The sequence below is a fragment of the Alligator mississippiensis genome, chromosome 3 (genome assembly GCF_030867095.1).
Source record: "Alligator mississippiensis isolate rAllMis1 chromosome 3, rAllMis1, whole genome shotgun sequence".
NCBI lineage: Eukaryota > Metazoa > Chordata > Crocodylia > Alligatoridae > Alligator > Alligator mississippiensis.
Window position 1 is genome coordinate 262,033,896 of NC_081826.1, and position 23,988 is coordinate 262,057,883.

Genomic DNA, 23,988 nt, shown 5'->3' on the forward strand with positions numbered 1-23,988 from the left:
TTTCCTCCACTAACAAATGTTGACTTCCTATGGAGAAAGGTGATTGCGCCCAAAAGTTTGCAAAGGACTTTTTTCCAACTACTCGTTTGGTCTAATAAAAGATATCACGTCTACCCAAAGAACCTTGCCTGCCTATGTCACATACATAGGAATTTATGAAGTTATTCAAACATTATATAGTTATTAAGATAGCTAAATTGTTTGCAACCACTGCTAAGTAAAGATTAGCAAACGTGAGTGTGCATCTCTGGTGGCTTGGTTCTTATGACATTTGATATATTTATAGATAGGCTAAGTTGTGCTGCTAAGCAATTTGGCATTTTCTAAAACTTCTGCATTTTTTTAAACTTCCCTGATACCAATGAAAACTAAACCAAAAAACACTTTCACTTCATTAAAAGGCAGCATGACAAACTAACTGAAAAAAAAATCATGCCAAGTAACCAGTTGATTTTGCAAGATTTTCACTTTCCCGATAAAGTAAAAATTAAACTTGATAATCATGAATTTTTAAATGCCCTCTAATCACAGGATGTTTCGCAGGTTTATTACTGTTTGGGTTGTTTACTGGAGAGGAATTGATTTAGTTACGATGTGTTAATCTGACACTCTTTCTATTCGAGATTGTTCCCAAAGATATTTTTCTCATTTCACTGTCTTTCAGGCTCAGCCTTTCCCTCTTCTTTATCAGGTGGGACTCTATCCTTATTCTTTATCTCCCGGCGATCCTGATTTCAATAGTTTGTTGCATTTTAATTTCCTGCCCTAGGACTCAAAGAAAGACAGCTCGGAGCTGCTAGTCGGGAGGTAAAAAAGCGCTCTCCCGTCTCATCTCCGAGCTCTAGTCCAAAGTTTCCGGTGACACAAGCCATGCTGGTCCTTCCCGGGCCCTAAGGGGGGGGGAGCCTGAATCATCGCCAATGGGAGTTTCATTACTACAGCGCTTTGAAATGACTGAGTGGGAACCGTGCCTGGCGCTGAACTGTAAAACAATCCGTCTCAAGACACTTGCACGACACTCCTGTCTATCGACCGAGCTTGAGCTATTTCTTTCGGTTGCTGTATTGATTGTCCTGTCCCTATCAGCCTGCAAGAGACCAGTGCTCGCGGATGATGGAGCTATAATTTCACGCAGCCTCAAAGGAGCCCGTGGGCGCGTGTGCGGGCAGCCGGGACGCCCGCTTCTCCCTGGGCAGGACGCGCGCCGCCCGCCCCCGGGGCCGCGGCTCCCGCACGTGCACGGGGACGGCGCGAGTGGGCCCCGCACGAGTCCGGGGAGAGGCCGGGCGCCGCCCGCCCGGGGGGAGGCTGCGGAAACCCGCAGATGGAGGGCGGGGGAGGATCTGGAAACTTGGGCCGATGTTGCTGAGAGCCCGGGCAAGGGGCGACGCCTCTTCTCCTCGGCTGGGCCGGGCCTGCAGGTGGCGACAAGCGCCCTGCGAGCGCGGAGCTGTCCCGGGTGCTGCCGCCTCCGCGCAGCCCGCGGGCCCCGGCCGGGCTCCGCGCGGGCTCCTGGCGCCCCCGGCCCCGCCTGCAGCAGCCCCCGGCGGGGCGGGGCGGGGCGGGGCTGGGCGGGCCGGCCGCAGCAGCGCCCTCGGCCCCGCAGGTGCGCGGGGAGCGGAGCCCGGCGGGAGCCCGCTCCCGTCCCCTCCCGCACACAGCGGGGGGCGGGAGCTGCGGGGGGCGGGGGCGGAGGCGCGGGAGCGGCCGGGGGCAGAGAGGCAGGGACAGAGCGAGGGCGCCGCGCTGCCGCCCGCTCCGCTCCGCTCCGCTGCGCTCGGCTCGGCTCGGCTCGGCAGCGACATGGCCCGGCGCCGCCGCCCGCTGACGTCCTGCGAGCAGCCGCCGCGCCCGCCCGCCCGCGCTATATAGCTGCCGCCCGGCGCCCGGGCCAGGCGCGGCGGGGCCATGACTCGCGCTGGGGGCGCCCCGGACCGCTCCCGCCGCCCGGAGTGACCGCGCCCCGCCCGCCCGCCATGGAGGGCACCAACAGCACCCGGGCCCGGGCGGGCGGCAACGGCACGGCGCCGGCCGAGCTGGCGCTGAGCTACCAGGTGCTCACGTCGCTGTTGCTGGGCGCCCTGGTGCTGTGCGCCGTGATCGGCAACGCGTGCGTGATCGCGGCCATCGCCCTGGAGCGCTCGCTGCAGACCGTGGCCAACTATCTCATCGGCTCGCTGGCCGTGGCCGACCTCATGGTGTCGGTGCTGGTGCTGCCCATGGCCGCGCTCTACCAGGTGCTCAAAAAGTGGACGCTGGGGCAGGTCACCTGCGACATCTTCATCTCGCTGGACGTGCTGTGCTGCACCTCCTCCATCCTGCACCTGTGCGCCATCGCCCTGGACCGCTACTGGGCCATCACCGACCCCATCGACTACGTGAACAAGCGCACCCCGCGGCGGGCGGCGGCGCTCATCAGCCTCACCTGGCTCATCGGCTTCCTCATCTCCATCCCGCCCATGCTAGGCTGGCGCACGCCCGAGGACCGCTCCAACCCCGACGCCTGTACCATCAGCAAGGACCACGGCTACACCATCTACTCCACCTTCGGCGCCTTCTACATCCCGCTGCTGCTCATGCTGGTGCTCTACGGGCGCATCTTCAGGGCGGCCCGCTTCAGGATCCGCAAGAGCGTCAGGAAGGCAGACAAGAAGCGGCAGCGGCCGCCGCCGGGCGCGGGCCTGCCGCTCTCCCCCGCCGGCCACGAGAAGAGGAAAAACGGCGAGCCGGGCCGGAGCTGGCGGCGGGCGGTGGAGCCCAAGCCCGGCGCCTGTGTCAACGGGGCCGTGCGGCACGGCGAGGACGGCGCCGCCCTGGAGATCATCGAGGTGCATCACTACAACAGCTCCTCCGGGGCGCCCCTGCCCCTGCCGCTGCCCCTGCCCGGCGATGCCGGCGGCGCCCCCGGCGAGAGGAAGAACGAGAAGAGCGCCGAGGCCAAGCGCAAGATGGCCCTGGCCCGGGAGAGGAAGACCGTCAAGACCCTGGGCATCATCATGGGCACCTTCATCCTCTGCTGGCTGCCCTTCTTCATCGTGGCCCTGGTGCTGCCCTTCTGCGACGCCGGCTGCTACATGCCCGACTGGCTGGGCGCCGTCATCAACTGGCTCGGCTACTCCAACTCTCTGCTCAACCCCATCATCTACGCCTACTTCAACAAGGACTTCCAAAGTGCTTTCAAGAAGATCGTCAAGTGCAAGTTTTGCAGGCAGTGAAGCCCTTCCCGGCGGCGCCCGGCTCGGCCCAGGCCCCCGCCTCTGTCCCCAGCCCGGACACTGCGGCCGGACTCCGCCCTGCGCCCCCCGCCCGGCCCGACCCGGCCCGGCCCGGCCGGCGGAGCACTGCTCCCGCTGCCTGCCCGGGAAATAAACCACCCCGTGCATAACCCTGGCGTCTGCCTGTTCTTGGCTCCCGAGAAGACCGCGGACAGCCGCGGCCCGGCTCCCACGTGGGCCGGGCCGGCCGAGCAGAAGGCGCTTGGAGCCCCCGGCGCAGGGCGGAGGAAGGGGCTGGCCCGTCCCGGTCCCGCGGTGCTTGCAGTGACTTGGACCTTGCCAAGGTACTTCTTCTCCCGCCGCTGCCGCCCGGGCTCCCCGGCTCTCCCCGCCGCCGCTCTGCGCCCCGGAGCCCGAGGCGGCCCCGAGCGGGGGGCAGCGCCGGGCCGGGCCGGGCCGGGCTGGGCCGCTCACACTGCTTTGTGCCTTTCTCGTTTTCCTGGCCGGGTGCCGCAATACAAGAGGACGAGCGCGCGGGGGCTGGGCAGTGTTACGGCAGAGCCCCCCTGCCCGCCACGGGGCGGGGGATCTGTGCTTGAACCCACTCGCCAGCAGTCGGAGCCCGGGCAAGGCAGCTCTGCCCGCTCTGCTCCCGCTGGCGGCTCAGCTGTGACCGCCCCCCCCGCAAACTTCCCCTGTGCTAATCCCACCCCCACACCTCTGGCTGTGCCCCGGAGGAGAGGCCCGCTCCCGCGCTGTCCCCAGGGCCCGGACGGACACAGGGGCGCTCTGCTTTGCCCGGAGCCCAAAGCTTCACCAAATCCTCCCGCCCGGGGGGCGCCTTGCACAGTGCGCGGCCGTGCTCCGCAGCCTGGCGCCCGAAAGGAGGGCAGACGGGGAGAGCCTCGTTTTCTGATCACACGCCGCCCTGGACCTCAGGCTGTCGGCTAAAGCGATGTTGGGTCCCCCCGGGGCATTCCCGCGGGCTTCCCCGGGGAACCACCCTGCGCGGGCGGCGGCAGGCGGCGCGGAGCCTGCGCGGGTCTCGCCCCCTCCTGCGGCCCCGACGGTGTCCCCCTCCCGGCCCTCCCCCTCTCCCCGCTCAGGGCTCGGGAACTTCACTGCAACTTTTGGAAACGCGGCTGAGCTGAAATCCCGTGGCCCGGCCCGTCGGGGGCTGCAGGGCTGGGGCCCCGGAGCCGCCGCCGCCTCCCACCGCTCCCTGGCGATATCCCCGGCCCTGCCTGGCCCTCCCGGGGCGCCGCGCCCGCTGGGGACTCCCCAACACCAGAACCGCCCTTGGCACCAGCACAAGGCATTTGACTGCTGGGGGAGCCCGGCCATGAGGCAGGTCAGCAAGGGACCTGAGGCCCAGGCAGCAGGATGCAGCCACCCGGCAGGGCACTGGCTTGAAAGGGCAGTTCAGACTTTCCAGCCAAACTCCCCCTGCACTCCCTTTTCCATAGACACCCGAGTACCCCAGCTACAGCTAGCAGAGAAGGGGGAAAGTGTGTGTGTGGGGAGGGGGGAGCAGGTCCTGTGTTGCTCCTGAGGAGTGACAAGACTGAAATCAACAGGGCGAGGCCCCCCCTGCTTTGCATTTCTTTCAGTTACTGCCCAGAGCTCAGTCAGCTATGCCTCCCTAGTCTGCACTGCGCTGAGAGGGGCCGCAGCTGGAAGAGAAGAGGGAAACGACTCCAGCCTTAATACTACTTAGTTAGGAGCAGAGGATTTCATTTTTCTTCATTGACTGGAAAAGCATTTCCAAGCCCATCTCTGGAGCTCTGATTGCCAACCCATTCCCTAAAACACTTACTGCTGAGCTTGGTAGAATTTAGTTTTCTTATCTCTGAACCAGGTGCAAATTGCCAACTCCTGAACGCTTCTGTAGAGGAAACCAGTGTCTCAGAGGGAAGCCTTCCAGACTAGACCAAGTTGGAGAAATTCAGTGCAAGTCAGGCCCTGGAATTTGGCTGCAGGATGGCAAGGACTAGCGTGACACTACTCTGGTTTATTTACCAGTCCCACAAACTAGCTACCGTAAATATTGATTAAAACAACAACTGGAAGGAAACGCTACTTCCCAGACAAGTGATGGGTTATTACTATAGGAAATAGGAAAGTTTTAAAAAGCATCTCTCCAATTGTGTACTTTTGTAAGGAAACAATACATAACTACCATGGAAAATCCACAATGAAGGCTGGAGAGGGAAAGCATTTTGAATGTCAAAAACAAACTAGGTTATTTTAAATTTTCCATTGGTTTTGCAACAAAAGGTAAAACCATATTTTCATCAATCCAATTTTGCTGATTTTGTCCTTGTGGACGTTGTTTAAAGAAAGTAGTGTGCACAGGCATGTATAACTGAGCTCCAGTGTCTACACTGGGTGGCTGGCTTCACTCATGCCAGGAATAGGTTAGGGAATGGTGGCACTTCTGTGTTAAAAAGTACGTAAGCACAAAGTATTACCGTTTTATTTTCAAGCTTATATTTTGTTACTAACACTTCTGCCAATTTTCTTTTCTTTTGCTTAGCAAAAGGCAGTGAGTGTAGAAGTAGTACAGAAGATAATTAGATTTAAAAACTCAATCAATAAAATAGAATGAAAAGGCAGAAGAGGATCAGAGAAAAAACACATATACTAGGCCAAAAGTTAAGAAAGCTCAGGTTGTGGACTTGTAAATATAGTGTGAAGAGATGATGCTGAGGAATATGAAAACTTGGTAGCGCTGTAGGAAAGCACAAGCCCAAATTAAGTTTGGTGTAAGCTGCAAGAATGGAGTGTTGCTTCACTTGCTATGTGCTGCAGAACCGTTTCCAGAAAGGTTTCTACAGGGTAAATAAAAGTAAAGTGTTAGGATGCTGCTGTTCTGAACCTGTATACTGTCATTCAACAGAATTCAAGACCTCAAAGTCAGAGGCTTAGTCAGAAATTCCTTGTAAAGCTTTCCGGGAAAGAATGCCAAAGGAACAACATATTTTTTGGGGGAAATTCTTAGCACCTTGATGCAGCAGAGTGGCATACATACTGGAAGGAATGGGGAGATGAGAAACTACCTGGGAATAAAAAAAGAACAGCTCAGGAGAGTTTTGCAACACCCCAGAGTATAAGGGACCAGGTATGAAAGCCGCTGTTTATGCATAAAAATAGAGGAGGGAAAATACGAGAAAGGAGGGTTTGCATACATGATCCTCTGATAAAAGAAACCACTTGAAAAATTATCATGCTGTTGTGGATCGAGAACAGCTGCATGCTGTACAGCTGACTACCAGGCACAACGTATTAAGATGAAAAGAAATGACAAAGCAAAAGATAGGTCAGACTCCACAACAGGCACCTCCCTGACTGGCATAATTTCCATTATCCCATTACTACTGTAGGGTGATCCACAGGATATACAAGATTATTCCAAACAAAACACTACTCTCTGAGACTCACCACTTGTCTTGAGTAGTACTTTCCTCTGGAAGCCAGTGGGAATACTCAGCATGCATAAGGATATCAGAATCTGGCCTAAAGGTAAATTGTCTACCAGGCAGTACCATGTATCTTTTAAACAAAAACCTCTAGGAAAGAGGAACAAGAGAGGCAGAAATATGCAACAGGACCAATTCTGTTGTAAAGTAAATAAGGGCTTGAAGGCACTTGAGGCAAAGAAGACATCTGATCACAAGTTAGGCTACTGACCACATATGTAGGGCAGCTCACTAGATGTTTTTCTTTCAGATATCTTGACAAGATAAAATTAGACTTAACAAATAAACCAAAGGCAACACTGTGCACACAAATGGTTTAGATGTCTTAGACATCTAATCCTATTTCTTGATTTCTATTTCAATTTACTCACATTGAATGTCTTTCCAATCATCTGCCTCGTCCGGCACTGAGTGATGTGCTTTGTAGCTCTTGCTAAAAAATGTTTGTATCTAGAAAACATGTTGCAGAAATTGCATGTAGAACACATTGAAGGTGCAATCTTCCATTGATGTAAATGGAGCCAGGATTTCCCTTAAATACTTTGCCCTTTGCATGCTCTCTCTGGGTACCATCCAGATGAGCAGGAATGTGCATTTCCCTGAGGACAAGTAGCAGTGGCATACCTGGTGTCACGGCTACTTGTTACTGGGGAACGCCTGTACCATGCGCTCTCTGGTGTGTGGCAGGGTATACCAGACGGGGTAGGGGAGGCTGGGGCCGGCACAGTTGCTGGCCCCAGCAGCCTTACCTGGGATTCTTAGGGCCTCTGGGAGCTGCAGCCATGGCACTCCTGCAGCAGGGAGCCTGGCCAGCAGCCGGAATGCAGCTCTGGCCAGCCAAGCTCCAGTTTTGGGTGCACCACCCTGCTTTTTTTTGGCATGGGTTTTTTTTATCTCAAACCACTCCCTGCCCCCCTCCCTACACAGGGAATGCAAAGTAGCAGCGCAGGGAACACCTACATGTGTGATGTGTGGCACCACAGACAGGTCTGCGGTGCCACTCACTGCACATCCACACTTGTCTGGATGCACCCTCTGAGTTTGTCATCTCTTATATGAGGCAAATATCTTGATTTCAAAGATGGGATATTTTGTTTCTATTCTGTAGTTTTCACAGTCTTAATTTGATTTCCCACTATGATTAAAAAAAGACTTACCATCTTAAAAAGAAAAATCAGTCCTAAATCAAATCAATATTTGTGGTGGGTTGCAATACTGGATTTGCTCCATTAATAATCAACCTCCTCACAGATGGAAAAGCTTTATTTTAGTTTCAAGATGCTTGTTTAAGCCTAGATGATGAATAAAGACAAATTCTAAATGGAAAACAAAACACCTAAGTTCTGAATGAGGCTGCTTCAATCCATAAAGTCAACTTTGAGGCATCAGCAATTCTACAGGCTTTACATTCTTTTTCACCTTATAATGTTTCTTTGGCTCCTGTAAAAGAGATTTTACAAATACAAAATATGGCAGGGAGACCTTTTTCTGCTGCCTGGTTCTGACCAGTACACCCTGAAGTCAGGGAGAATCTTTCTGCTGATTTCAATAACGCTGAACTAGGTCCTAATCTACATTGCCAAAAAAAAAAAAAAAAGGTTGCTGACATATCTGTAGTAGTATGGCTGTACTGGCATACCCTCCTGGTGTAGGCATCATTTATACTGACAAAAAAGGGTTCTAACTGGCACCACTTATACTAGCTCCATAAGCACAAGTTATATCAGCAAAAGAGCTTTTAATGTGTATGTCTGCATCTTCTGCATGGGAGGGAAGGGGAATCAGGCCCCTTCCCCTCCTCCATCAGATATTAATAAGATGCTAAAAATGTCTAGTAAAGACATGACCCAAGAAAGGAGCCCCATGCCTTGAGCTTTAAAACCTAAAGTTTCAATATGTTCCTCTAAACACTGCTAAAAGCACTTTTAGCATTTGAAACTCAGGAAATCACTCCTTAGAGGGAGATGGTTGAGTGAGTTTCAGCAGCACTTTACAGATGCTCAGAGAAGCATTTCTAACAATCAAGTGACCCTGTTAAAGCTTCAACCAGGCCTGTGAGAAAATCCAAATGGTAGTTGTGACACACTACAATGGACCCAGCAGAACTCTGTGGAAGCCTCTAACTGTCCTGCTAGGCATCATACTTTTTAAGTGACGGTGTTACACATACATGCTCCATATGTTGAATTGTCACTTTTTGATTTTTATGTGGGAAAAGCAGATGTGATTCCAAAGTTGCCTGCTTCTGGGAGAAATTAATATAAAATGCCAATATCTGAAAAGTAGAAAAAGGGAGAGGCTGCTAAACTGGACTACAACAGAGGTCTTAACAGTCCATTCACACATATGTACACATGCATACAATGTGGTTTCTTACTGCTAGCTATGGAAAAAAAAATCTCTATGTATACAGTTAATGGACAATAAGTTTTTCATCATTAATTATCATCTTTTTCCTCAAGTCCTATTCTTTGCAAGAGTTCCAATTCAAACATAGGTGTGGCAGAAGTATATGAGAAAGGAAATTACTGAAAAGCAAGTTGCTTTAAACACTAATCAAAGTCACAAATCCAGTGTCACATTTCAGAACTGATCTCTTGAGCCTGTAAATCTCAGGCCTGTGTCCACATCCCCTAAATTCCAGTTTAATTAGAAGCATCTTAGCATTCTTTTAGGAAGCCACCATATTTTAGTCCCTTTTCCTGGGAAAGATATTCATGAACATTTATTGCTAGAGCAGATTTGTCACTCTTTTCCTTTCCTACAAGAAACCAGAACAGGTCTTTGGGTTATGTGAAATAAGTTTATACTTATTTCACTCCCACAACAACTCACACAAGGTCAACTAGGGCTGGTGCTCATAGCACTGTACTGCTGCAGGCTCTGCCCTAGCCAGCTGCCTGAAGCTGAAGTAGCAGGCAGGCTGTCAACAGGTGCCTGAGAAATGCAAGTGAGAGAAGGGTAGTGGTAATTTTTAACACTTTATAATTTAGGTAAAGCTGAACAAACTTTCACAGGACAAAGAAAGGCACATCTCCATCCAGAGGGTTTCTGCTGGATTTCTAAGACCTGGTGTACACACTGGAGGCTTTAAAACAGTTTCAAGTACCTTAAAATTGAAGGTGCAAGGCAATCAAAGGAGTTAGCACCTGATTCCTCCACAATTCACATTTTAGATAGTTTATGTTATTTGTATTAAACTATAACTGAAACACACTTTACTATGAAATAGCAAGGCTCTCAGTATCAAAATACAGACTTTCACACTTTCAGACTCACTTAAAGCTATGTATAGCCACTGTCTGGAACTAACTTATACATAGAAGAGATAGATGATAATGTTGTGAAGAAGGGGATTTAAGTTTTAAGATGCTGTTTGCACCTTTTTAAACATGTGTCTTCTGGCTCTTGTGGAGTCTACATTATTCCTAGGTGGCCAGAAGTAGTTTTAAAGCAGTTTTACAGTAATGGAATTTAAATGGTTAAGGCAAGGTACACCTTAGTGTTTTACACATCACCACTGACCACAGAATGGTCCATAAAACCTGGATTTGGAAGATTTTTACTCAAGATCTTGCTTCTTTTCAGTACTAGCCATATACCCTTCAACGAAGCATTTCAGCCGCACAAGTAGAATGCTACAAAGTGGCATAAATATGTCTGATATACAGGAAATGTAGAGCTGGATGCTGCCCCTGCTTTCACACTTTCTCCTACTGATTTCACAGGGAAAGATCTGAGTCTCATGGGATTCGGCAAGTAACAGTTGTGGAGATGAAGGACAGCCACATATTGGCGAGTTTGGACTTGGGCTATTTCATTACGCTCACAGTCTCTTGAATAACAGGACAGGAGCATTAGAAAGTTGGCCATATAAAAGGTTATAGAGAGATTAAAAAAGAGGTATATGGTTGTTAGCCCCCTGTATATTGGTAAAATGTCATCCACCATGACAATAAGTTCACCATTTGGGGGCTTAAAGCCTGACTGAGAGTTTTTTTGCCACTTTTTGAACAGCTTTCTTAGAGCAAGGAGCCTTGATACTGAATCTACATGAGTGGCAGACTGTGCAGTTGATACTGTGCAGTCATTTAGTACTTGCATAACCGGTGTTACTGCACAGTAGTGTTGCTGCACATTTTTTTCTAACGCTACTGAGCAGTAGCAACCAGCTACTGCACAGTAGCTCATTACTACTGTGCAGTAGTATTGCATCATGGTTAGTGCCTGGCAACACTACTGAGTGATAGCAATGAGCTACTGCACAGTACTTTGTTGCTACTGTGCAGTAGTGTCTCGTACAGATGTGCCAACAGAGTAGTACTGAAGATTTGCAAAGATGCAAAAAGCGAGTGACTATATGCTTAGTACTGGTCAGATTACTTCAGACTTTTGGGTGAGGTACAGATATTCAAAAAGCCTGAGGAGGATTCAAACTAACTTATGTGGGTTTCTCTAAATGGACTACAGATGGCTACCTCCTACCCTCTCCAGGTACCAAAGATCTGCAGTTGCAGGAGAAAAGGCTTCAGCTGGAAACTCAGAACCGGCTTGGGGGAGAGCCGTGGCGGGGAATCCTGTGAGTTCTTCCCAGAACTGCTCCAGGCCATGGTCCCGGAGCTTGGACAGAACTGGGTCAGGGGAGGGACAATCTGGACTGTGTGCTGCAGTGGCTCTGGGGAGGGCTCACAGGATTTACCACCCCTTCCCCTCCCCAGAGCTCCCAGCTAAAGCCACTTTCCCTGCAGCTGCAGGGTTCTGGTCTCTGGGGAAGGGGAGAGAGCAGCAATGTGCTTACAATTGCAGGGGAAGTGACATCAGCTGGGAACATGGTGCTGGATCCAGGGGGAGATCCTTGGAGCCCTTCTTGGAGCCACTCCAGCACACGGTCCTGGGGCTCAGACAGAACTGGAACAGGGTGGGGACACTCTGTGTCCCACCAACCCAGGCAAGTAATGCAGGGTACACCGCTGGCACTGCCTCCTCCCAGCAGCTCATGAACCCTGCTCCCCTCCACAGCCTCTGTCCTGTTTGTGGCTGACAGAGAATTCAGGGGTGGGGCTGGCTAGGTGCTCAGCTGGAGCAGCTGAGCTTTGGCTCCCTGAAAGGGGAGTTTAGCTGGGGGAGGTCAACCTCGGATGCCAATGGACAGTGACATAACTTGAATTGATAGGGGATCTGGGACAGAAGTTCAATAGACTGGTCTAACCTAAACTGATTAAGTCTGATACTACATCCATCCAGGCCTATCTTAGACCAGGTTCTACCATTTTTAAAACAATCTGTGTGCACTGAACTTCTGTTCTGTTAGACTGGTTTAGACTGCAGGTTTAGACTGCTTTCCAATCACTTATGCCAGTTTATGTGTAATGTTTGTACCTGGCCTTGGAGGGTGGGGAGGGTGTAATACCCCTGTCTTCAAAAGAATTATGGAAGGGATGAACTTAGTCTATTATGCCTTGAGCCACCAATATGCTACATATGTACTAACATTAGATCACACAAGTGAACAGGGTAGGTTTGAGAGACATTGAACACTTAATTTCTCCACTGTATTAGAATTACAGATGCCTGTAGCTGAAAAGCCTTGTTCACAGTGTCCAGTTATTTTTTCCCTTTTTGTTGGAAGATGTCATGATAATTTACTTTCCAGGAAAATACTAACTAAAAGTTCTTTGCTTTTTTACTATAAGTATTTTGAAATGGATTATAAGATTGAGTTCTGACTCTTTATTTACTTCTGCACTTCTATGAAGTTATTTTAAAGTAAACCAACTTAATTACAGGCATACAGTGAGGGCTACAGGATGACATTATGAAGGTGGCAAGGTAAGATTAGTATAAATAAAAAAAGTCACAAACATGAGGGGTGTCTGATGCAGATATTTTTGTGAACTAAAGAAATTAGCACTTAGCCTCAGACTAATTGGTATTACCATCTTAAGTAGGTAGGCCATAATTGTAGGTCATGGCATATCCAGACTGGGTTAAAATCACTCCACAAAAATTTGCTTGGCCAAAAAAGATTGAAAGCAAAATGACTAGTGCCTTGGAATACACTTTGGAATAAGTATGTATATGTACATTGATTGTTTTTGTATGCTTCTTAATGGTGTTTTATAAAATACAACACACAGCAGAAATAAACTCAAACTCGCATTTTCTTTGACATGCACTTAGTAAATATGTATTAATCTCTAATTTATAGATGGGTAAGCAGGCAGAAGTGACAATACTTTCCCAAGACAAAAGGATTCAGACCTACCTGGGATTAGAATTTAGGGCTACACACAAAATGATCATTAGGATCAAATTTAAGGTTGCCCTAATGCTCATTCTTGCTGACTGTTTGTACCAGAACCCTAAGTTTGACCCCCCTTGTCTGTCCAATTCAGCCTTGGAAGCATGGAAGCTACATCTCTTGGAGATACCACTATATCCTTTAATGTTTTCCAAATATAATACAAATCTTTCACTACTACTTCTACACAGTTCAGGTTAACTGGATTTCATGCTACTGCCAGCGAGAAAATCATATTCAAATAGTATTGGGTGAAAGACTGGGGAGGTGAGGGCAGGCTACTTTCTTAAGCACTTTGTTCAGAAAGAAAATATTAGCATTTCAATTTGAAGTTCATTCATATTACTAAAGCAGTCCTTAAACTAATATTTTGGAATCTTTTTAGAGTTATTGTACAAATGATAAACTATTATACATTAAAGCACATCAGATTACTTACTACAGCATTCAGTTTTCATTAAAATTTAAGATAATAGGGCCTTTCAAGTAAGGACTGAAGGATCAAAGCTGTAAAAATGCTTAGCAGTTTTAAAAATTGTTTAATTACCTCCAACACAGATGGTTTACTGCTTTATTACCATTTCCCCTTTTTTTGGAAGAAATGTATAAAAGCAAATAATGCTCTTCTCCAACTTTACGCTTGTTAGACTTTTTTTGAATGGGAAGAAAAGGCATCTGAAACTACCACTGTAGTATCTGTATCTTAAAGACATATTATCACCTTATATGATCATACATGCTTGTTTCATGAAATAGATTACTGTTTGATTTGTTCAATTCATTCAAAAGTAGTTTTTTAGTATATGTGGATAAAAGGACAGTATTCATGGGATTACACAAGTGAAGTCTGCAGGATCCTATGTTTGTATATGAAAAAAGGGAATTTTTCAAAGAAGCCTAAGTAATTATAAGATCAAATCCTATTACTTAATGTCATTACTATCTAATTTCTGTCTTGTGAGAGTACCAATATTGATACAATTCAACAACAAAGAAGTTAGTTTAACCAAGAGCAGCTTTTCCATTAAAAACTATTTCTGTTCACAGTTTCTGGCCAGTACTGCTAATTACAGAACTCCCAAATCTGAGAAATAGTGGGTGCCTCTACATGAGCTATTAATGCGGTTCAATAAACTCTGGCACAGTTTGTGCCAGAGTCAGCTACTCCCAAATGAAATGTCTTCACATACACCTGGAACTGCAGCAACTTGAGCCAGAGCGGAGCAGCCCTGAGCTAGTAGCAGGCTTGGGGAGTCAGCCCCAGGCTCTGGTCATGGCATTGGGTGGCAGAGGGGCTGGCTAGGGCATGAGAGTGCCCAAAGAGCAGAGCCATGTGGCTAGGTGGCAGGACAGAGGTCTGCCCCCCCTGCTGCCTGGGCAATTTATGCCTGGGTCAGTGTTTACACATGTGTTTGGGCACAATTATTTTTTCTGCTGTAAGATAGTACTATTCCCAACAGTACTATGTTATGATGGCAAAAATTATTTTGCTGCAGTCTAATAGCTTTGCACATGTAGACTGTGACATATTAGTCTACTGTGCAGTTAAGCTCATGTGATGATGCACCCAGTGGGGAGCAAAGTAGTTGGGGGAGGGGGAGTGGGGAGGGCTGGGACTGACCCAAGGCCATACTGGGTGCATCTACAGGAGACACTACATCACCGTAGCGACAAGCTATGGTGGTATACCTCATCACTACAGCAATGTAGCATTGGTTGGCATGAACCACAACACTGATGCTACTGTGTAGTAGCTCATTGCTACCGCAAAGTAAGGTTAGAAATGACCCATGCGCCACTGGGACTGTGCAGCAACAGCTAAGCAAGTACTAAATGACTGCACAGTTACACCTGCGCAGTTACAACTGGAGTCTCCAGGAATTAGATAGAAATCTCCAGGAGACTGTTGAGAGTCACCCTGGAGATAAATGATAGGGCATTCATTAAAATAAATACTAAATGTTGAATCTGATGTATAAGGTAGACCAGTAGGTTTTTAAAATGTAATAGTAACGTGTATTTGCCTTCCTGACGTAAAGTCTATTTACTGTAATCTGTAACCAATATACGTAAGCACTAGGGCTGTGCAAAATGGTTCCGTTTCACCTTGAGTTCTGATGGTTCGATGGAACAGTGATTCATCTCAAATTTAATTTCGAGTCAAAACAGCTGTTTTGTTCCATTCCAGCAACACAGAAAGCCTGTTTTGATGCTGTTTCGATTTTCGCTGGGGATGGGGAGTCAGACCAGCTGCCTCCTGCTCCCAGTGTAATCTGCCTCCTGCCCCCACCAGTTGCCTCCCTAGGCTGCCTCCTGCCCCTAGCACGATCTAGCATGGGGGACAAGGAAGCAGCCCAGCTGGGCTGCTTTCCCATCCCCCACACTAGATCGTGCCGGCTGCTTCCTGCCCCCAGCGTGATCTGCCTCCCACCCCTGCTGTCTGCCCCCCTAGGCTGCCTCCCACCCCTGGCACGATCTAGCATAGGGGGCAGGGAAGCAGCCCACCTGGGCTGCCTCCTGACCCCTACCGGATCTTGCGCTGGGGATGGGCCTGATGTTCGAAACATTTTGACCAGTCTCATTTTGTTTTGAGGCTATTTCAAGGGCCTTTGCTTTGTTTCAATTTTGCTGTTTTAGCCTTGAAATTGGTTGAAACAGTGTCGAAACAAAATGGTCGGCAAAATTTCGCACAGCCCTAGAAAGCACACAGGCACGTTCATGCTGTGTGTTGTGGGCATGGTGGCATTCTAGAATCCTTCCGGAATAGATTCAAACAGAGCTGGCAACCCCAGGGAGGAATGGAATTTTGCACAATCTCTTACTCAGCTCACTGCCTTAGTAGTTTGATAGGAGCTTTAAGAAAACTGAGAAAACTGTATTGTTCTCATTTATTACAGCCATTACATATCTAGTCATTTAAGTAAAGGATATTTGAGAGACAGGGCTTTCCAATTATATGCAGGGCAATTGGGCTAGTCTGTACATTTTAAAGTGATAAAATGCAGGTCTAAGAAGTTGAAGGGACTCATTGCCATAAAACCAAAGATCATTATAATACACATTGACATGGAGTAGTTTAGTGTTTAATAAAAGTTCACTTAAAGTATTGTAAATATTAATCACTTCTGATAGTGTGCATAAAGAGGAAGAGATGGACTAGGAAGCAGAAGTGTAATGTAATTTCAAGTTGTAGCTCCCCTTCTCCCCACTTCCCCCAGCTATAAAAACACTTGCCATAATCATTTCTTTCCTCTCTGAAGTCATTCCTCTACGTTTGACTATGAAACAGTACTACATCACTGCAAGCAATATGGATACTGTACTGTCCATATTAAGGACCAATTAATACAAACACAAAGATAATTAGACAAGGCTGATGAACAGCCGCAATCTGGGAACTTTTGTGGTGCCCCCCTTGGGTCATAGACATCTTGTGACTATGCTTTTGTACCAGCTCATTACTCCAATTTTCATTTTCCAAAGTGGAGAGAATATTTTGATTTTCAATAGCTATATTTTGTTAGTGATAAGGAAGAGATCATGAAATATATTTTCTAAAGAGAAAACATACTTCTTCCAGGGGACTTGATTCTGATAAATGAAAAAAGGAAAGAAGTGATCTCACTCAAAATTGAATGAATGTTTTTGTCAGCAAGCAAGAATAATGATAATCAGAGCTCAGTTTATAAAAAGCTTCCAGTTTACTGAGTTGTTGAATTGCTACTTTACTTCTGTAGGCAGATCTTAGGGTTTATTGTAGGTGAAAGATGATAGTAATTGGTACTACTGTGATACCGGAGAACACTGAACAACCACATTAGTTGGGACCAACCTCCATTTAGGTATGGAAAGAGATGCTAACCTGTAACCTCCCAAGATATAACTAAAATACACTAATACAAAAAGAGTGCATTTAAAGTTCTTGTTAAAATAAGGGAATTCAGAAGGGCTGTCACAAATAGGATGGGATTTCTTCATTAAAAAGGAGCAAGAACTCTTCGTAGAACTTCAAAGGTAGGCAAGAAACTGCACTGCAGAAACCATATTCAGTGAAGGAAGTGCAGAGATCCTTTCCTGGTTTTCTTTCTAGTGAATCTCTGTACAAGAGTTAAAATGCCACATATGAAGCCTGGAGTGTTGGTTGTAGCTGTGTTGGTCTAAAGACATAGGTAGACAATGTTTTTTGGGTAAAACTGATTCTTTTATTGGAACAACATCTGACACCTAGTGTTTTGGTCAGGGCCTTTTAAGTGCTGATTGTCTTCTCAGGTTCTTGTACTGTCCTTTGCTTTTATAAGGTAAATAGAGGACTTGTGGCTCCTTCTAACTGTCCGTGTCTACACAAACAGCAGACTGTGCAGTTGTTACTGCTCAGTCATTTAGTATTTTTGCTTATGCAAGTATTAAGCTTATATAAGTACTAAATGACTGCGCAATAACCAGTGTTACCATCCCCACTGTTTTTTTCTGACACTACTGCACTGTAGCATCACATCATAGTTAGTGCCTGCCAATGCTACTGTGCAGTAGCAATGAGCCACTGCACAGTATCTTGTTGCTAGTGTGCAGTAGTGTCTTGTGTAGATGTGCCCACTGACATGCATTTGGAGCGTGGCTGTTCAGAGTTTTGCTATGTTTGTCTGCAAGAACTTATGTAACCTAACAGAAACCTCTTAATTCTATGTTGATACCATGACATTTTCCTCAATTTTTCCTGTGAATTTATATACTACAAAGCAGGTTACAACAGACTTCTAAGTACTCCATGTTTCACATTTCTGATAGAAGCCTTTTACCAGAAGTATAAAGCATGCATGTTTGTATATGTATTTTTCTTAATAGACTTGTGAAATGTTAACATTTTAATTCTATAGCACACTTTGTCCTATTATTAATTTTCATATGACATCCATTGCTGTTCCATTGCAATAGCAGCCTACTTACCTGTTAAAGATACATCTCTAAAGCAAGATACTGTAACTATTATAAGGCAAGATCTCAGCTCTGGTGTGGAATCCATAGGTTCTTATGAATAGCAACAATAGTAGTGATTATAGATATGACAACCAAATTACATGATAGGCTCCTACTGAATGAGTTTCTCTAACATGGATTGGGTAGGTCCCCTGCTGGAAGCAGATCTGTTTGTGTGTGGATGACCACATCAGCATCCAAATACCAAGAGTGCTAATCCCTAGAATATGTATGTCCAGTAGAACATATCATCATATCCATATGTGTAACTTTATTTATTTATTTATCTTTACACTGTGTGCTCTACCCTACTTCTGTTCAGATCAATGGAAAAGACATTGGGATGGGCAGGTTGCCATTCTCCAATGATGCCAGTTTTTCAGGAATAGTGACAATAGCAGAACTGAGGATGAGATTTTAGAACACTGACTAGAGAGATGATGGTTTAAAACACATTCACTGGTAGAGTTTAAATTTTACAATATTGAGGGGCAACAGATCTTGTGTGATAGAGACTGGGGAATACAGAAAACCAAATGTGTTTCCACCTTTTCTACTTCTTTCCCACGCTCTTCTAGGGGAAGGGGTATAAAGTTAAAAGACTAGAAGAAAGGGAGCTCCCCTGAACCTTTGCCCCCCAAACTCAAAATCCAAGATGTGTTATTTTTTGAGTACTGAAACAGAATTTAGTGTTGAAATTATTCAAGTGTTCATCCAGTTTGAATTTGGTGTAAAATAGCTTTTTCCCTCTCAGTAAGTACTACAGAGTAATCCAGAGTGTTGGGTCCCTTCTTGTCCAGTATATTTGACAGTGGGGGAACGGCTGAGGCTAGAACAGGGGTGGGCAATTATTTCCGGTGGAGGGCCACTTACTGAGTTTTGGCAAGCCATCGAGGGCTGTATGACAGGCAGCCAGGGGCAGATAAATATTAATTTTTTAAATTTTTTAGGGGCCCTGCGGGCCAGATAGAATGGCCTGGCAGGCCACATTTTGCCCACCCCCGGGTTAGAATCTAGTAGGGAAGACAGACAGAAGGGTGACAAGTTACTTGACAAGGGGGCTCCAGTGAAAAACAGCTGTTAACTTAAAACTCGAGTGGAACTCTAAAGCAGAGGCTCCCAAACTTTTTCTTATTGTGTACCCCTTTCCAGATTTACCAGCTGCCCACGTACCCCTATGAGCATATGTTTTCTATTTTAATCCCTTAAATGCCAATTATTATAAATAAAATTAAATATACCATTACACAACACAATTTCTCCCGCATACCCTCCAGAGATGTCTTACATACCCACAGGGGTATGTGTACCAATGTTTGGGAACCTCTGCTCTAAAGCATTGGTATAACAGGTATAGCTCCTGAAGATAAAAGGCTCAAAGTGCGTACAAATCCACTGATATATCTTGTGAGACTTTCCTTTTGATTCTATGGTCAGTAAGTTATCTGCTTCTCACTGTGTCCTTGAAATCAACAGCATAAGGCATAGCAAACACAATTTTTAGGTCCATTGAACACCAGTAATGGCAAAAGCAGCCTGTGCAGCATTTTTTAAATGGGAGAGGAAAATTAGAAGCAGCCAGGAGTCCTTCATTTGCATTATAATAATAAAAAAATCTAAGGGCAACAAGAGAACTGAATCCCAGTTTTTACAAAATCGTGCCCAAAACACTAGGCTTCATATATAACATTTTAACTCTTTGGGTAGAAATTCACCTGGAAGAATACCAGGAAAGGATCTCTGCACTTCCCTCGCTGCATTCAGGACCAGCAATTAGATAAAGTTATTCGGCTTCTTCAAGCATCAGTCACTCAGTGTGTTCTGGTATTTTCTTGATGAGGTAGCATTTATGTTCAAAAGCCCAAAATGTAATATTTAAACTGACAGTATTTTTAATTAATCTAATGCTGTAATTTGTTAAAAAAGTATGATTTACAGTGTCCATCATTGCATGCATTCAGTTGTGACAAAAGATGTTAGAGCCAGAAAATATCCAGTTCCTTAATACCGGAATAAATAAGAAGTAGACAGATAATCTATCTATCAATAGGGCTGAGGGACACATTTAATGAGAAAACTGTACTTTTTTATTGGAAGGGATTTCTGTTTCCCCCGCCCTCCACCCCCTTCTTAGTATTACAGTTCTTTTGGTTTTACGTGAATGGCTGATTTTTATTTACTTCCAATTGCCAATTATAAAGTTTTCCAACTGAGGTTTGCACACTGAAGAGATTCATGTCACTTAATTAACCTATGGGTAATATTAAAAAGTGTGCACGTCTATCTGAACTTCACCACAGTGCTGCACTATTAAGGTTCAGCTGTCTCTTATAATCAGGTTACCTCCACTTGGTAATCTCCATGTCATACAGCCATTCTTCTAGAAATAATGTAACAGTATCTATAAGCACCATGTTTTGTACTAGAACACAGCCTCCATAAATAATGTAAATACATGTTAGCACTGTCTCATAGATATAATGAACTATAAAACCATTTACCTCAAAGGTATTGGTTCTAACAGTCTATATAGTTAGTGATTAAGAGACAGGTCCTGTTTGTTTGGATAAAAGCCCATCATGTTACCTGCAGACAATCAAACCATGGTAAATTAAGTAAATTCAATATATCAATGGGTGGATTAAGTAGCTATCTTAGAATGTGAGTGTCCATAATAAATGTATGTATTGCATAGTTTTGTAGCACAAATTTATTAGCTGCAGGTTTAAATTGTACACATCAAAGAACTGCTCCACTTAATATAATTTTTTTTCTCTGTGACTTAAGGGAAGTATCTCATGCCTAGGACTCACTCATCTGCATTTTGGGACTTTTTGGCTTGTAAGTAAAGGGACCTTACATGTATTTCTGATACTATATTAGACACGGTATATCCATACACAACAGAATAAGACAAAATTAAGAAATAAGATTAATAATTTTCCATATTACACAGAATATGTAATACACTATTAATAATGTTATTTATATTAACATTTAAAGTCAAATCTGTGTACCAAAATTAACTTTGATGCCCTCAAAACAGCATGTCTTAGAAGCTTCACTATTTAAAACTTGAGGTGCCTCAAATTAAATCTTGAGACTAAATTATGATTAGTAACATTAATTTACAAAGGATTTGTAAAGCTGTATAACTAAGAAAGACCTGGGTATGGTGATAAACTGCATCCAACTGGAGGGCTTGGTGTCAATGTGATGGGGCTACTCATGGTGGGGTAGTTCCTACGAAATACTGCAATGTTGCAACCTCCAGAGTAAGCTGAGTATAGGGTACCACAGAACCCAAGCCTGCACTGTTTTGTGGATACTCCTTGGTTGGAGAAAGGCTAAGGGTACATCACTCTGACAGAAACATGCCTACACTGAGGCGTTAGGCAGTCAGCTGCAGCTTTAACCTGTTGCTCTCTGGCAGAAGCTACAACCATCAAGGCACTGAACATCTGGACTTGGTTTGGCCTTTGGACTCTGTCTCAGTTGTTTAAAGCGGGGATAGTAGGTCTTGGACAGCCTCCACTCCTCCATACTCTTGCCTAGGAGTATGCGCTGAAGGTCTTGGTGTGATGGTCACAATGGACCTCTTGCTCATACACCATGATCCAGAGGATTGACGACTGCTAAGAGAGGATTTTGTACATTTCAAGCAGCAGTTTGCTACAGGATTTTTATTTCTCACATCCAGACTTTGTTAGCTGAACTATTTTGAAATTCTACAGCCTCAATTCCAGGGAGGGGGCTGCTACATGGAAAAACCCTCAGTCATTAAGCAGGTCAGATCATAGAATGTCCTTGCATAGCGATCCTCAAGGAAGGGTGCTTATCTATAGGCAGACAATGGCAATGATAGTAGCTGGGCATCTGTTTGTGAAACAATTGCTTTTTTTCTGTTTTTTTCATACAAAGGTGAGGGTATAAACTCAAAGGACAATCTTGGGACGTGTTGTGAACTTTGTTGGTTTATTAGGTTGAACGACTCATTTGAGCTTAAATGAATTTTTTATTCTGTTTTTCTGTTTACATACAATTCATGAACATGCTCAGATTCTTGCACCAAGGCCCCTTTATATTGTTTTTGCACCTATTATAAGGATCCTTTGCCCTGTCACATCAGTGCATGGGGCCATAATAGTGAGATTCAGGAATTTAGATTCTGTTCATAAGTGCTGGCTGGTCATTTTGGGTAAACAAATGTTATTCTCTTGAGCACTCAGAAACATTCGTTTTGGCTATTGGCTGTTCTTTGTTTGTGGTGTGTGACAGATCAACCATGTCACATGGTAATACTCCTGCTCACAGATTATATGAGACACTTTCAAACAGGAGAGGAAATGTTCCATAGCAAATAAATAGCAAATAATAAGTGACAAACACTTTATGCATGAATACTTTCCTTCTTCAATTGCAATGTAAGTGTTTGTATGGAAAAATCAGCATTTTTCAAACATTCAGGCAAAAGCCCCATTAATGCAGATAGCTAATTTAAAACAAAACATGGCTCAAATAAACAGCCTTCTGGATATGAATATCTGAAAACATGCCCCCCCAAATTTGACTTGTCCTACTTTTGTGTGATGTTATTAGTGTGTTATATCCAATGCTTTCACTCTGTGCATTACATATATGTTTAAAATGAAGACTGCACTATTGTCCAAGCAAAAACATTTAGTAATTCCTAATTGTGTCCTAATTTATAGCTATCAAATATACATAACCAGTTTCTTCCTTCCTTTATGTAATGTTGAACAACCTGAGCTCCCTCATTTTCATATACCAAATGCAGTTTTTTTCTGGTAAACACAGATGAGTGAACAATTTGTAGCAAGTAAATTCAGTGAATTTAGGCTCTTTACTTGTTTATAGATTTTGATTTGTCAATTTGCTCCTTTCTTGCAATCATGCAATTAATCAATCATGTAAGGAAAACTTCACCTGTGAATTGTTTTGCAGTCAGTTTGCTAGGGGCATGAATACTCACCCGTTAGCAACATGCATGTATAAATGGTCCCACCTAAATCACTTAAAATTGTACAATGTATGTGCCGTACAATGACTGAATGAGTGATATTTTTATAGAGAAAGAAAGCTAGAGCGCCTTCAAAGTGACAGCATGAGCACAGCTGTTACACATATAAACTTGTAAAAATGCCCATGGCACGTTTGCTTTCTGTGAATATTCTTACAAATCTCATTCATCAAATACTAATAAAGTGAATAAAAATGTCTCTGGCTTCTGGTGAAGTAACTTTGTGGGTTTTATGCACAACTGCCTTTGTGTGCATTTGCCCAGAATAATAGTAATGATGAAAATTCTACTGTCTATAATCTTTCCTGTTAAAGTCACTATCACTGCCTATTCCTAAACTGAAACCCTCCAGGTTTTTTAATAAAGCAGTTTATATCCATTTGAGTCTGCAAAACAAAATTGCTCAATTCTGAAGCTAAAACATTAATACAGGCTCCAAAGAAACTTAGAAGGTTAGCACTTAATATTCTCTTCCTTTACTATCTATTTGTCCCACAGCACCATTAATTTGATCTGGCGTCATTTTTGGGAGTCTCTGCAGGACTGAATAACTGTGAAGACAAGGTTACCTATAATCTGTCCAGGTGACCTTTTCAAATCAGAGTTGTGACAAGCTTGTGGGTTAGTACAGGAGACTTGGACTACTATCAGCACAAACCTCTTTTCTAGGGCTGTGTGAAGCTTTGGGTGGTGATTTGATTTGGAGGAGATTCGGCCATGTTCGGTGGCTGAATCTCCGAATCTGTATCGAATCAGGGGACCAATTAAATGGTCTGATTCGATTTGAAGCTCTCCAAATCTTTGGAAAAGATTCAGAGAGCTTCAATGATTTGGGCAGTCCCTGGTGGCTGCAGCAGAGAGCTGCAGCTGGACTTGGAGCTGGTAAGTAGGAGGCTCGGGAGGCGGGACAGGGGGAGAAGGGAGGGGACCATGGGAGGACCCCTGCCAGGCCCCACCGCCTCCCTGCTCCCCCAGCCC

The 23,988-nt window shown here is 45.4% G+C and overlaps 1 protein-coding gene across 1 annotated transcript; it reads left to right on the forward strand.

Moving 5' to 3' along the window:
- Positions 1-1,632: 1,632 nt before the first annotated feature.
- Positions 1,633-12,863, forward strand: HTR1A (5-hydroxytryptamine receptor 1A). The gene has a single exon (XM_059725146.1). The coding sequence runs from the start codon at positions 1,977-1,979 to the stop codon at positions 3,213-3,215; it is 1,239 nt and encodes a 412-aa protein (XP_059581129.1). The 5' UTR covers positions 1,633-1,976; the 3' UTR covers positions 3,216-12,863.
- Positions 12,864-23,988: the final 11,125 nt, after the last annotated feature.

Excerpts from the sequence above, each read along its gene's own strand:
- HTR1A (XM_059725146.1), top strand. The coding sequence starts at position 1,977 with ATGGAGGGCACCAACAGCACCCGGGCCCGGGCGGGCGGCAACGGCACG.